At 35.5% G+C, this 15,762-nt stretch overlaps 1 protein-coding gene across 1 annotated transcript in view; it reads right to left on the bottom strand.

Annotated features, from left to right (window-relative positions):
• Positions 1–4,624: 4,624 nt before the first annotated feature.
• Positions 4,625–15,762, bottom strand: part of LOC131688914 (26S proteasome regulatory subunit 7) — a 92,308-nt gene continuing 81,170 nt past the window's right edge. Inside the window, exons 4-5 of the mRNA XM_058973538.1 lie at positions 5,635–5,774; positions 4,625–5,576 (exon numbers count right to left, since the gene is read on the bottom strand). Coding sequence (XP_058829521.1) covers positions 4,697–5,576; positions 5,635–5,774 — 1,020 coding nt within the window. The 3' untranslated portion in view covers positions 4,625–4,696. The remainder of the gene's footprint in view (positions 5,577–5,634; positions 5,775–15,762) is intronic.

Raw genomic sequence — 15,762 nt, 5'->3', positions numbered from 1 at the left:
AAATCTAGTGATGTCTGATTTTTGCAAATAATCGATTATCCGTTAATCGAATAATATTTGAGAGATTGATTAATTCATTCGATTAATCGAAAAAATAATCGATTAAAATCAATAATCGATTACTTAGTAAATCCTAGTTTGTCAATCAAAAAAAAGGTCGCTCGACACATTTTGAAAAATTTGGAGAAGTGTGGTCATATTTTTTTGCTCTGCGACTTTCGTTTTCAATGCCACCCTTCATTAATTATGCTCTCGATTAATTGATATCAGCTACTCGATTTGCTCGACTATACCGAAAGCTTGTAATCGATTATTGATTTTTCGATTATTTTGGAAATTAATCGATTATTTGCGTTAATAGAGTAAAAAAAGACATCACTAGGTAAATCACTTCATGAAATCTTTGAAATTGTTCAAAGGCTGCGTCCCACTATTTAAAATGTCGTTAACAGCTTTGATGTGGTGAAACGTAGAGCAGATATTGCGAAAAACTTGAACTGTAAACAATTTACGATTAAACGATTTTTAATTAGAAAAATTTGGGAAAATCGAGTAATTAATGTTATATACATGGTAAATAAATTGAATCATAGCATTTGAGTATAAGTCTGCACTGGTACGGCTCGTAATGTATGGAGAACGGACAATTACAATGCCTGTGTTCTGAGCAAGCAGCTGTTCATCAATGAGAAAAACAAAAAATTGATTTTTTATTTACTAAACAACTTTGAAACATGTCTACGAGTCCAAATTCAACATCTTTGACTCAAATGGCCGTTGTTTCAAGTGGAGAAAATCGAACTCTGACCTGCATGTAAAAGTCTTATAACAGCAGCCAAGCGCAGAGAGAGTGGAATTTTTTATATGGGGTATTATATGTCCACTAGAAGTGCTAGAAATATGGTCTTCATTGATGGAATGATGGGTCAGAATGTGTATTTTAATATTGGGAGTATTTGGATAAAAAGTGTGAAACTATCCGGATTATAAAGAGAATGATCTTAGAAACTACTATTTAGAAGAATGGGATAAAATTTAAGTTGAATATACACAAAAACTAGTGGTTAGCATCCCAATACGATGGAAAACTGTAATTATAAATAAAAACACGCACATTGAATATTTATTATATAAATTTCAATTGATTTTTGACGGGGGGGAAGGGGAGGAGTTGCTTCTCTAATCTTCCGGTCATCACATCGCATGCTTTGGTATTCTTAGTATGTATAACAAAAATGAAGAGGTGACACAAGGCACCAACAGCGCACTAAAATCCTGTCAATCCATTTTTCATTGGATTGTCTGCTCTAAATATATCACCAGGGGACCATTCATAAATGATGTTGGATATTGACAATAGGGGAAGAGCGTCACATAACGAGATAAAAACTAAAAATGAATTTTAGACGTATCAGCGGATCAGGGTTAAAAAAGTACAACATTGTTTATGAATGGCCCCCAAACAAAGAATATTCCATAACGAATATCACGTAACATCGGTGACAGAGCATTGGGATCAAGGCCAAGTCCTCCCTGGGTCGTGCAGAACTGAGAAGCAACATCAATTTAGGCACAGATAGCAGACGTCCATTTATTTTCATTTTGTTTTGTTTTGTCTTTTCATTTGTTTCTCCTGCCATGATATATGCGGATCGAGCGTGACGGCCAAGGAAACGGAAAACCAGTGGCCCAAACAGATCAGGAACAGGAGGGAGGACTACGAACAAGGGAACGGACAACAGAGGAGAAATCGTTTACTTATTTATTATAACTACGATACTAATCACAATTATTTTGCTTTTCTTGCTTCGTTTAAGCAAACCAAAATCTAAACGGAATAGCACATACGAACAGTTAGGCTTTGTAGGTTCTCATCTTGACAGATTCTAGATGGGTGGATGAACGTCTGCCAGGGGGTAGGCTGAGAAATGACAATGACACTGTACGAGATGGCGCTGGGCCTGTGGCCTTCGACTGGCATGGTCGATTCTCATTGATTCGGAAGTCTTCTTGGTAGATATGTGCTTCTACTTGCAAGTTGATCAATTCGCTTGGGTGGGGGACATGTAGATCCTACTATTTGTCGATTCTTTTGATCGTGAGTATGAGGCTAGTTCAGGAAAGGAGTGGAGGACTGGCACCTAAGAGGTAGTTAATTATTCAGGATTTGTTCTTATGATTATTAAACTCGATCAAGCACACCGGCTCTCAGAAATGATAAGCAACCCTTTCGGGTCGGTGTGGTCTGTTCGAGTCGAACCAGGCGGACATTCGTTTCGAGCAAACTTTATGTGGATAAATATTGCTTACGCCTTTATTGGCAGAGATTCTTTTTAACGAAATCCTAAAATACCTTCACTGGTATAGCTACTTAGGATAATAATAGAAAAATTAAGGGTTTGCCTGGTCCATAATGTAATGAATATGTATATTGACTAGAACAGGGATAATCGAGTTATGTTATAAGATAGAGATGAAACAGCATAGTAGGAAAAGTATTCGCGAGTAAGGACTAATAATACTGCTAGTATGTTTACCGTTTCAATTAATAGTCGATTGATCCGCTTCGGACCTAGGACACAAAAAAGAGATTAGGAAGAGACAGAAGCGGATTCAATGCGAAATTTGCCAATATGACGTTGACCTCAAGGCGATGGTAGGATGATTTTCCATAGAATGACAGACTAGATGACACGACGCTACACTCTCTAAACTTACGCCAAATAGTTTGTATGTATGTATGAATGTAAGCCCGTATGTATGCCTGTATGCATGGGTGTGTATAGGACCAATGTATCCCTGAGCAACATGGAAGGACACCTTTGAGCCGCCAAAACGCTCATGGGAAGCCGGGTGCGCGGTCATAGGTGTGACCATAAAGCACTGCACACACAGTCAAGTGCAACGGATAGACGGTAGGTGTACAGTTAATGCACATAGGTTGCAGAAATAGGTTGTTGGGACAGCCCGATTGCACACTGATAAATAACAATAACAATAAATTTCAATAGATTTTTGACAAAATATGTGTACTGTACGAATATGAGATTGCGTGTATATTTGACTATCTTTAGAATCATGTTTTTTTTAAAAAATGAGCATTTGTAATACAAAGATAATTATTGTATCATTCCTATGCTGTCTAGTAAACTATTTCTACATATATAAAATGTCTCGTAAACTTAATTTGGACTTGTAAAATGCATATAAGTATTCCACATAGCGGTGTACGAAAATGAGACTGTGTCACTGTACTCAACTACTGTATGCTTTTCAAGAGCAGCTGATTCTTGGTGAACTATCGGAAAGGATTCAAAAGAAATAGAATTTGTTTACTTTTCAGCATGTATCAAACAATTGAATTCAAATAGTTTGTACCTTTCCGATTTATTTGAGGCATGATTTTCCTGGAAAGACAAATACCAACAACATCAAAACAGCGCCGATTTTTTTTAACGTGGCGAATGCATAAAGTCACGTAAATAAAACAATCAATCAATCAACCGAATTTCAAACCTTAACCCTTAAAGGCGCAAAGCAATTTTTTTCAAATTTTCTGAAAATTGTCTCTCAGCATTAATACGTTGCTCTGATAATTTTAAGATGGTTTTCGCAATGTTGTTTTAAAACAACATTGCGCATTTAAGGGTTAACTTTTTTTCGTTTTGACAACAAATTCTGTCAAAACAAATCAGCTTCGCGTACGGCGTATTTTGCTATCCTGAATAAGCAAAGCACGTTTGTTAAGGTTCAAATTACCTTTTTTAAGCATGTGTTAGAATTGAACGCTTGGTAGTGTGCGTAGAAAAATTTGTGTTCAGCTTTGCCACCGGATTATCCATTTAAACCTTTTTAAAACTCTAAAAGAAGAATATCAGTCGATTTATTAGATCATCACGATTCAATTCATGCAAAATACCTGCTGGAAAAACCATCGGCTTAGCTAAATGGTGCTTTTGAAAAAGTGGCTGTGGTTTTTTCATTGCGCAGTTGTGTTGCGTACCCCAGCTCGGTGTGGTAGTGTGATAAAAAATCACAGCCACTTTTTCAAAAGCACCATCCAGCTAAGCCGATGGTTTTTCCAGCAGGTATTTTGCATGAATTGAATCGTGATGATCTAATAAATCGACTGATATTCTTCTTTTAGAGTTTTGAAAAGGTTTAAATGGATAATCTGGTGGCAAAGCTGAACACAATTTTTCTTACGCATACTACCAAGCCTTGAGGTAACTTGAGCCTTAAACTTCTCCATCAACAAGTTTGACAAACTTCTCCATCGACAAGTTTGACAAACTGCAGCGTTACTCTGTTTGAAGTTTTGACAGTACACTGTTTGACAAATAGACAAATAATCGCTTTGACAAACACGAATGAAAAATTTGGCAAACTGTGTTTGATCAAATATTTGAAGAGCCAGTACACAGCAGTTCAAATTGATTTCACGAAAGATGTCAAATATTTGACGTTATTACAGTGTACTGGTAGCTTAACGATTAATTAATATTTGCATGTATTTAAACTTTTTACATGTATAAACATCAAAGATCCACGGTTAAGCAGGGTTAAGCTACCGCTATGAGTCGTGTCAAAAAAAATAAATTTTAAAATATAAATTCTGCAGACATTCGATATCAACCATTTTATTTTTATATGATAGCCTAAATGAGACATTACAAAGCAGATTAATACAAAGAATTTAATTATATGTCATATATCTCGGTGTAGCGCTAAATTTAGCATAACTCTTTATGACTTTGTTCACGGCCTCCAAAAAATCCTTTTCGGTTGCGACTTTGCGCCTGGCTCTAATTGCAAACATTCCTGCTTCCGTGCATACCGATCGAATTTCAGCTCCTGTTGAGTTAGGGCATAAACGCGCAAGCAACTCAAAACGGATATCTCTCTCAACAGACATAGATCGAGCGTGGATTTTGAAGATGTGCGTTCTTCCTTCCAAGTCGGGGAGCCCAAATTCAACCTTGCGATCCAATCGTCCCGGACGCATCAATGCAGGGTCTAGAGTATCTGGACGATTTGTGGCCATCAGTACTTTAATGTTGCCTCTTGGATCGAAACCATCTAATTGGTTGATCAATTCCAACATAGTCCGTTGTACCTCGTTGTCCCCACCAGCACCGTCGTCAAAGCGAGCACCACCAATAGCGTCAATTTCATCAAAGAAAATTAGGCAAGCTTTTTTCGAGCGGGCCATTTCAAACAGTTCGCGCACCATTCGAGCCCCTTCTCCAACATACTTTTGAACCAATTCCGATCCAATCACGCGAATAAAACAAGCATCTGTGCGGTTAGCCACTGCTCGTGCGCAAAGAGTTTTTCCTGTACCAGGTGGGCCAAATAAGAGAACTCCTTTAGGTGGTTCGATTCCAAGGTTAACAAATTTTTCCGGGTGTAGCAAGGGAGTTTCTACTACTTCTCGTAACTTTTCTATTTGTTCCTTACAACCACCAACATCGCTATATGTAACATCTGGTTTCTCCTCAACTTGCATCATTGTTACAGTGGGGTCGATTTTAGGAGGAAGCGGAATGTGAATCTGATACTTGTTACGATCAACTCTATAATTAAAATTACAAAGGTAATTGTCGTTCACTACAGAAAGACTAATTTGCTTACCCGACGCGCATTCCTTCCTCAATATCAGTTGGCGCCACAGAATCTGCCAAATCCACCACGAATTTTGCAAATTGTTTGACATTGATAATATATTTTGGGTCATCTGAATCAGCATTAATGATCTTGGTGCATCTGGCGACCTGCAGAAAATAATATTTCACATTGGTCCTCGGAAAATAACTTGAAATCTATGCTATATTTAATTCTAAGGAGAAAAATTGGATAACAACTAGCTTTTTGTCGATATAGATTAGCGCCGACTTCACGCTAAATCCCTAAAACTAAAACACACTTTGTGTTGTTCAATCGAACGACTGGTCAAACGTGATGTCCCGTCCGAGCAGAAGTTCTGTTTATGCCAATAAGACACAGTGAAGCCGAAACTTGTCTTGGCTTAGCAGGCCTATGCGAAAGCACTATGCTGGAGAAAAATTGGGTAAACACCCAAATTTCTCACTAGGACCTGTTAAGCTAAGACAAGTTTCGGCTTCACTTTGTCTCATCGGCATAAACAGAACTTCTGCTCGGACGGGATGTCACGTTTGACCAGTCGTTCGATTGAACAACACAAAGTGTGTTTTAGTTTTAGGGATTTAGCGTCAAGCCTAGCTAATCTATTCCGACAAAAAGTTAGTGTCGGTTGAACGTAATGTATGGCATCTAATATGTCAGTCTAAAATTCAAATTCTTTGCAACTCATGTTTTGACGTAGGACTTACGTCTTTCTTTACTATACTGGGTGTCATTTTAAAATTTTCAAAATGGAAGCTTCGCGAACACTTTGAACCTTAATAACTTTCCTCCTGCTAAACGAAATGCCAATCTTGTGTCATTAATCGAAAGAAAAACTTTCAACGATTGCTATTGATACCTTGTTTGCTATGTAAAACTTGTTTAAATAGTTCAAAAACTACTTTTAATGCGAATCAACATTAATACTAGAACCTATAAATATGGGTGTCACAGGTTTTCTCAAAGCCAGACGTGTCTAAACCACAGAGCAGAACACACGTACGTGTGCTGCTTATCGAGAAGCTGCATTATGACCACCAATTAACTACTGCCATATCGCTGCCAATCAGGAACAGTCGTCGCTCTGCGCGAAATTCATCGCTCTCAGAAGTTGACAGAGCTACTAATCCGCAAGCTGCTCTTCCAGCGTCTTGTTCGTGAGATTGCGTAGGATTTCAAAACTGATCTACGCTTCCAGAGCTCAGCCATAATAGCCCTTTAAGAAGCCAGCAAGGCCTACCTGGTTAAGTTGTTCGAGGATACCAATCTGTACGCTATCCACATCAAACGAGTGGCCATCATGCCTACTGCCTAGCGGGAACCTAAATTCGGTGAATCCCCCAGAACAAAATAACAAACGGTCCTTTTCAGCACCATCAATCATTTTTAGTAAGAGTTTTTAGCAGAAATTTTCCTCCAAAAGTGTTCTCATGTGGGTTGATGTGTGTGTATGTGTGTTTTCTTGGGATTTTTACAGCAAACAACTTATCAATCACAGTAGCATGTGAAAAATTTCCATTTAAAAGGAGAAGCTTACGGCTGATTTCACATATTTAAGATATGGTTTTTGTGGGCCTCGACTTATGAATAGAAAAATAACCCGGAAGCAGGGTACATATATATATATATATATATATATATATATATATATATATATATATATATATATATATATATATATATATATATATATATATATATATATATATATATATATATATATATATATATATATATATATATATATATATATATATATATATATATATATATATATATATATATATATATATATATATATATATATATATATATATATATATATATATATATATATATATATATATATATATATATATATATATATATATATATATATATATATATATATATATATATATATATATATATATATATATATATATATATATATATATATATATATATATATATATATATATATATATATATATATATATATATATATATATATATATATATATATATATATATATATATATATATATATATATATATATATATATATATGAAACTTTTTCACATTTTAGCTATACGGACTATACGTTAATTTAGAATAGCGGAGAGCATCAAATAATTTCTTTCTTTATATGACGAAAATGGTCGCCTCAAGCAAGCTTGTTGATTGCTGAGTGAACGTCGATTTTTTCCCGTTTCGCTTTGTGCTGTGATGATGCACACGTCGAATCTCATAATAGTTTGTTCATCCCCCTCTCTCTGTTCATGCGATAAATACAATGCCTGATGAGTGGCGTAGTTGAGTAGAGGCTGGCACAATCTAGCTTACAATTGCTCACACAGCATTTCGTTCGATGGATGAAGCAAATTCTTCCGAATGCCACGCTCACTGAATCGCATTTTCATGCGAATGTGATTTTCGCCACTCGTGAGAATTTTTTTTGAAAGAGAATTTTGTGTGTTGTGTTTGGCTGCCGGATAAAGAATCGGTAGATAAAAAGGCTACCAGATGCATATCGTTTGAACGTGTGCAGATGCCCAGTGATTTGCAAAGAAATTATCGCGCTTCCAATGATGTGTGTGTATTGCTACCAACCATTGCAGCAGGTCCACCGCCCATGCCACTGGGCTGTCCTCTCATTATAAATTGATCAAGCATTACCCACTAACCATAATCACATTGCATTGCATGAAGAGTCAAAAAGGATATGGGGGATAGGAATGAAATTGTCGCCATTTTTCGGTCTATAGCACTATAAGGAAATATTTTGTATTCTCTGTAAACTTATGACTAAACGATACTATAGTCACTGTGCTATAGTGTTTTTAAACTGTTAATCAAAACTTTTTTCTTTTTCAAATATTTGGCACAGTGTATTACGTAAGACAGAGTTATTCGGAAATTGAGTCTACAGGTCCAATGAAAACTATCCTAGCAAGTGCAGAGTCGGAAACAGAAATTGAATGTCAAAAAAATATACATTACCGCCATCATCAGTAAGAATTTTTGTAGAACAAAATAACGATGGGGTTATTTTTAATTTTCGCAAGCAAATTATAGGTAATTATTGTATGCAACTTTTTTCAACACTAACATATAAATTCTACGTTGCAATACGGGTTCTATAAGGTAGAAGAACCATATTTTAGAATGAATTGATTTTGATGAACCGTATAATTTGAAATATTATAAATTGTATTTAAACTGACATTTTAATGTATTTTTATATGTATTCTATCATTGTAAGCTATTTTGTTAGTGCTTCCATCAAATAGGTCATATATAATCACAGTTCACTATATTAGATTAAGTTTAACATTTACAAGTTTTCCTACACATATCCGATCAAAATGAAATAACAGAATTTTATTGCAATGCTGTTTTCGTAACAAGTTGAGTTGTAAATGTAGCAAACTTATCGAAAAAAAAGATTTGCATATAAGAGAAATATAGTATCCAGTCGGTCCTTGAGAAAGGCCTAGGGGACCTGGGTTAATTCGGACCTAGTAAGCGTTCAATGGCGAATCCAGGGGAAGGGTCCTGGGGGTCCGGACCCCTCCCCAAATTTTTCAACTTGTTGAGAAATTTTAAAATAGTTTCTATTTTAATTCATTTTAAATTAGACCACCAAAAATGATTTTAATTAAATGAGGTTATTGTTCAAAGAACATGTCAAAATCGAAGTTTCGAACCCCCTCCGATTTTTTTTTGATCCGACCCTGTAACGGTTTATGAGCTATTGATCTAAAATGCATTCACCGACTTGCTGGACTTATTTTTTGCTGGAAAGCCTGATCAATTACACATATTTTAGCTGATACGGTTCGATCTCTTACTTTTATTGTGTATAAACAGTTCACCGCAAAAGTACATCAGAAGTTTAAATTACCCCAACCCTGGACCGCTTATGCAAAATGTATCAGACCATCAAACTTTTTATCAGATTGTTTCTGACCACTAGAACTTTTCTTTCTTATCGATATGTTAAACATGCATTATAACTGATTAGTCTTTAAACGAGAGAAAGATTGTAATAATCGATTTAGCTGTCTGCGACAACGATATATGTTAAGTAATGTACATATACGAGTAACCACAGACATTTTCTGAATTTTAATGAGGTATTAATTTTATAATATTTATTTTATGACTGTACGTGTAAAAGATTTTGTCTGTAATTGAATTGGCTGTTCTTTATCTTTTGGATGAAAATAAAAAAAATTGTTTTTCATTCTTTTTTTGTGAGAACGGGTAGTTGGTTAATCGATTACCTTGTACGCAGCTCACCCCGCACATAGGGTTAGAGATTTTTCCAAAAGAGATTTCTCTAACTCGAAAAGAGGCGAATGACTCTAAGGTTAAAACCTCTATAATCAAAAAATTAAAAGCAAAATTGTTTTTTGTGGAATACATTGAACACCCGATTGATAGTTGGTAGTTTGATGGGCTTTAGCAGACGAACCGAGCTTATTTCGAGTAAATCCTTACTTGAGTATATTTTTCATTTCTTAGAGATCCGAAATTAAATTAGGAATTATGGACTTTTAACCCTAGAACGGTTTTGTGAGGTACATTTGAACCCCAGGGCTATTCGCAATCCCTGTAATTCTGTTACGGTTTATTTTAACTGCAGGCAATCTTTGTCATAAATCATTTTTATTATTAAACTTCCTTTATAGCAGGCGATACCTATTCGTTTCACTTGATCAACTTAACAGTGCCCGTTTAAAATTTGTCTGGGGTACAAATGTACCCCACAAAACCGTTTACGTTAGTGTTTTGTCATGCGTACATAATTCGGAAAACTGATTATATCTTTTTCTGTAAGCAAAATATCGATACATAGTAAGCGAGAAACTTGTATAAAATAGTGTAAGCTTCAACATTGCTGAACAATAGAATTTGTTATTTAATAAAATAAAGCTACTACAGCAAAGTAACTATAAAATGCGCTTGGATCATTATCGTAATTTTTGCTTTAGCGGATGAATTTTAGTGCTGGGGTATGAGTGTACCCCACAAAACCGTTTCCGTATAGAAAACGTCACGAAACCGTTGTAGGGTTAATAAATTGTAATGATCTTTGTTTTCAGTTTACTTCAGGCTCGTAGTTTTCACACCATGCTTCGCGCGGATTCTCAGACGGAAATCGCCGAAAGTTCTTACGTCTTTTAATTATTCCACAAACAATTTCAAACTTACCTAATTTACGTCCAAAAGAAAAAAAATAACCTCCCCTTTAGAAGTTTATTCTCCACAACACTATATATAGATTTTTTTTTACAGATCGACTTCGACGAATCAAGTTTTTATGAGAAACAAAATTCAGATTACCCAATTGTTGTCACTTTAGCTACTTTATGCTCCATACGAGACGCTATTCTTAAATAGACATTGTGAATGGAAAGTATATATAATTTGCATACTTTGAGAAAATTTAAAATGGATCCAGTCTATTTTTTGTTGTTTATTACACCATGATGATTGCCTAAAATGTGTTTTTTGCAAATTTCGTATCTAATGATATCCCAATAAATAGAAGACGAAAGCAATATATAAATCTTCAAATATTCAATTCCGCTGTAACGTCTCTTATGTACACTTCGAGTGTACTGAAAACTTAAATCGCGTTTTTCTCGAAACCATTTTTTAGCTGATCGAAATGTAACTAGAGCAAATGATTTTTTATCGTTTTGAAATTTTCAAAAAAAAACATTTCTCTAACCCAAAAAGAGGCAAATGGCCCTAAGGTTAAAATCTCTATAACCTAAATAAAAATTAAAGGGTTATGTACAGGACACGACCACGGTGACATTAAAAATGTAGCTTTTTTCAAGAGCGTGCAAATGAATTTTATCTATCACACATATCGACTCACGTTCTTGTTCACTCGCCTGTTTTCATATGTTACAATTTGCTATATACCCTCCCCGTCAAAACATAATTTATTGAAGGTCTTTTAACGGTAATCTATTAATTAATCAAGTATCTCACTAGGTGATTGGCATTATTTGGCTGATCCATCTAGTAAAAATAGGCTGGTCTGTCCAGAAAATATATTCAAAAGAAAAGTTCCATATTGAGAGCTGTGATGAGGAAGCCCACGCCCGCCAACGGAAATATACAGATTCTCCATGAAATATGAAATTTCATTTTCCATTTAAATTTTCAATAATGTACTAATGAACTTAAGTAAACAATCTTCAGTTTAAGTATTTCTTGATCGATTAGTGGTGGAAAAAATGAAATTATTTGATAAATTACATTGTTATGCAACGTTCGCACTACCAGTTAAAACGGGTTTTTATGCTATCTTGGTGACATTTTTCTTGTTGCTAATTATTAAAACGTGTTATAACTCTGTAGTGTAAACATTGTATTATTAAACCAATTCTGCAGCGTTTTATGTTATATAGGTGTTTTATGTGGTAATAGGACTGACATAATTATATCTTCAGTACAGCGGTTTGTTTCATAATTTCAAACAGATTTATTTTAAAATTTAAATTAGTATACCCAACCGTTCTATTTGTTGTGTACTTTAAAACGCAATTAGAACTGTGTTTTAAATACATAGGGTAGGACAGATATTCTGACTGGATAAACTGGGAAAACAATTTTAAGTCCAGTAACGCTTAAGACATGGCTTGAATTTGAATAGAAAAAGAACACCCGCTTCAACTGCTGCTGGGACGATAAGTTCTGTTTTAAAATTTTCCGTTGTGTGCAGTACGAAACAAAAGTGTTTGAAGTTAGAAAACAAAAAGTTCTGCTGGGAATGTGATTGTTTCCGATGCAATTACACTCAGATTTTTCATGCAGGGGATACAGGCCGTGTAAATGAAAACCGCGTAAATTCAAAAAACCGCGCTAATGAAAAACGCGTAAATTTCAAAATCCGCGTAAAAAAACCTGAGTGTACTCTCCTATATAAAATACTACGCTGCTGAACAGTGCATTAACTACAGAAGCACGTTGCACAGTGGCGGGTCTTCAAACAAAAATCGGACAAAACCTCAAATGTTACCTAATTTGGCTGAAAATCACAATTTAAGCTAATTTTGAGGTGCTGAGCTCATTTTTAAAGTCAAAAGTTGTAAAATATTAAATGCATTTTTCCATACAGTGTCATTGAACCTTTCTTATAACTATGATCCCGTTTTCATGATAGATTTTCCGTTACTGTTCACCAATGTCAGCAATATCATAAAAAATGAAGAACACTACTTTAAATCCATTGTATAACGTGTTGGTTTACTGTAGATTGTCTAACTATTTTACACAAAACACCATGCGCCTCCATATCAGCAACAAAGCTTCAAAATCTCCTTAAAAAATTTTGCGCACCTAGGCGCAGAACGAGACCATGATATTCGAAAAGTAGAGGTTATTTCGCATAGAATGTATACTATGTGACCGTTCCGAAATGATTCCGAAATTTGTACAGATTACATTAGTGAAAAAAGTATTTTTGATCTGACCACCTCAAACATATTTAAACTAAAAAGTTATAGTTCCCAGCAAATTTACCAAATGTATTTTACTCACTAACCAAGTTCTTTCGTTCCCCTACACAATGAAACTAGTTGTGCTAAAATCGGACCAAAATCAAAAGAACAACCTGCATTTGAAATGAACAGAGCAACAGTGGTTTCGGATATGAAAATCATTAAAAAATCCGGACTTTGCTACGTTTAAACTGATGTTAAAAATCGTGTTCTTATCCAATGATCATAAAATTTTGAATATACATCATTCAATACATGAGAAATTTAGTAAAAATATAAAATATTAATATTTCAAAAATAAATTTTTGAGGTTTTGGCCAGCCTCCAGCCACTGTGCGTTGTCAGATGCCTTACTCATAAAAAACATATAACCGAAATATGAAACATGAAAACCAATAGGATCTTTACCCTACGCAGCTACAAAGCGACGTAAACATGGATTAACAAGTTACAACGCACACGCATGCATAAAAACGAAGACTCCATATCAAGAAGACTGATATCTCTTTCCTTCCCCCATACAAACGAGAAGCGACAGAGGTTACAGCGCCTCTATTGGAAGAAGGGAGGAAGCTTTATGTAAAAATGTATATGTGTGTGTGCATCACTATGGAAAGTACCACCTTTACCCGCAAGTGGCGTTGCTGTTACTGTCTCCGGATTCTGGACAGAGTTGCCAGTCTTCTTGATATGGAGTCTTCGATAAAAATAAATATATTTTTTTCAAACGCAACACTCTTAAGCAGCACACACCGTATTGAATTAAATCCAAACCACCCCACCCACCCACTTTGCAAATCATTCTGTGACACCGTGCTGGTACCCGAAAAATCCGCACACGGCCACCGCTGCCGAAAATGCATAGCGTCTACCGCTTAGTGCCCAGACGCTGCAACCATGATCTTACCCGTTCGACATAAGAACAAAAACTGATTCAAACGGGTACGCGTCACCTCTATTTATAAACTAACCGTATATGGTTTAGTCACTTAGGTGCGAGTGTGTGCAAATGCCAACGTTACCGAAAATCGATAGCGCTTATTGCATCGCCCGGAGACGATGTTGCTCGTATGGGATAAGAGCAACAACTGATTTAAACGGACATGCGTTGCTTCTATTTATGACTTTTCGTGTTTCATTGAGCAACTAAGCTGCCCTCTCTTGACGGCTGTGTCTGAGAAATCTGCCTCACGAATGGTTATTTTCCCGTTTTTCGTGAACTTTTTAATTTTACCAATTTCCAAAAGTCTACTTTTATTGGGGAGATATTAAATTATTACCAATATTTAAGTTAGGTGTTTCTGAATCGGTTGGTGTATGAATGATTAAAATCCATCTAGTAATATCGGAGTTATAAGCATAGTTTCGTTACATGGGAGATAGTTTAGATTTTAGAATGACACCTAGCCCCAGATAGTGGAGTAAGACATTTTTAATGTCAAAAAAGTAAAATTCTCACAATCTTCGCGCACTTCTCGGGCGCAATGACCTTTGTTACGGAGGTGTAACATATCATTTAATCCCAATCGCTTTTATGCGGTCCACTGGACGTCAAAACTCAAACGATTCACTGCATGGTAGTGTTGATTTCGTTCCTAGGGCTGTTATCTCTTCTTTCTGAAAATTAATGAACAACTTTGTTTAAAAAACACAGCTCTTTTAAAAAATAATCACATTTATTGATTCTCCATAACAAACCAATCGTTGATCTTTCAAATGCAAGTGTTAGATCGAAAATCGAATTGCTATGCTTGAAGATATGTAGGTTTGAAAAACATTTTTGTTGTAAAAATCACTTGCAACTGTTCAAACAAAATGGATTGAAACATCAGTGCTACGGTAAAAATATGCGCCAATGAATGTTCCAAAAATCTCTAGAACAATGCATTTGAGAGGTAAACAACCAGATTTTTCAAGAGCCACCCTACCTCAAATCTTTTTAAAAAATTATAACAAATTAACCATTATACATCGCCCTGTTTATTCAGCAAACTTGTTCCCATTTAATTGTGTTATTATGTTGTAGGGCATTGCGCAGGTAAACTTCACACATCTAAACAGTCGATACTTTGAACACCCTAATCACAAGGACCACCCTAATTCCATTCATTTAAAAAAATCACCAAAAAAACTAACAAATTTGCCAAAGACATAAAGCCAGGGCCGGCGGAAAGCGTGGGTAGTACTTCCACTCGAAAATAACCGAGTGGGTAATTACCCACTCGAAATTTTGAACCATTTTAAAAAATTTAGATGTGCAACGCATGTATCTCGCACTACACACATTTGAAAACATCGATGTACCACCATTCCATTTGCTCAAACGAACGTGATTTATTGTGAATGTAATGTCAGCGTGTGCATTGAGAAAAGGGAAAAAATCCTTACTAATGGACCCCACACCCTATGCTTTCTACCCATTCGGGCGTAAAGTGTTTCGCCGCCCCTGCATAAAGCTAAAACATACTATTTGGGTGCTATTAGTTTTGTATTCCTAAATACGGCTTTGGGACGCACTATGGTCAGCTTACAATATGTAATGAAAATTAAGTGCCAAGTTTTGTAGCGAAGTCGTAATAATCGAAAGAGAAAGAGGCTCGCAATGTTACT

This window comes from Topomyia yanbarensis, chromosome 3, assembly GCF_030247195.1.
Source record: "Topomyia yanbarensis strain Yona2022 chromosome 3, ASM3024719v1, whole genome shotgun sequence".
Classification (NCBI taxonomy): domain Eukaryota; kingdom Metazoa; phylum Arthropoda; class Insecta; order Diptera; family Culicidae; genus Topomyia; species Topomyia yanbarensis.
The sequence above is the reverse complement of the archived record's forward strand: the minus strand, read 5'-3'. Positions and strand labels throughout refer to the sequence as shown.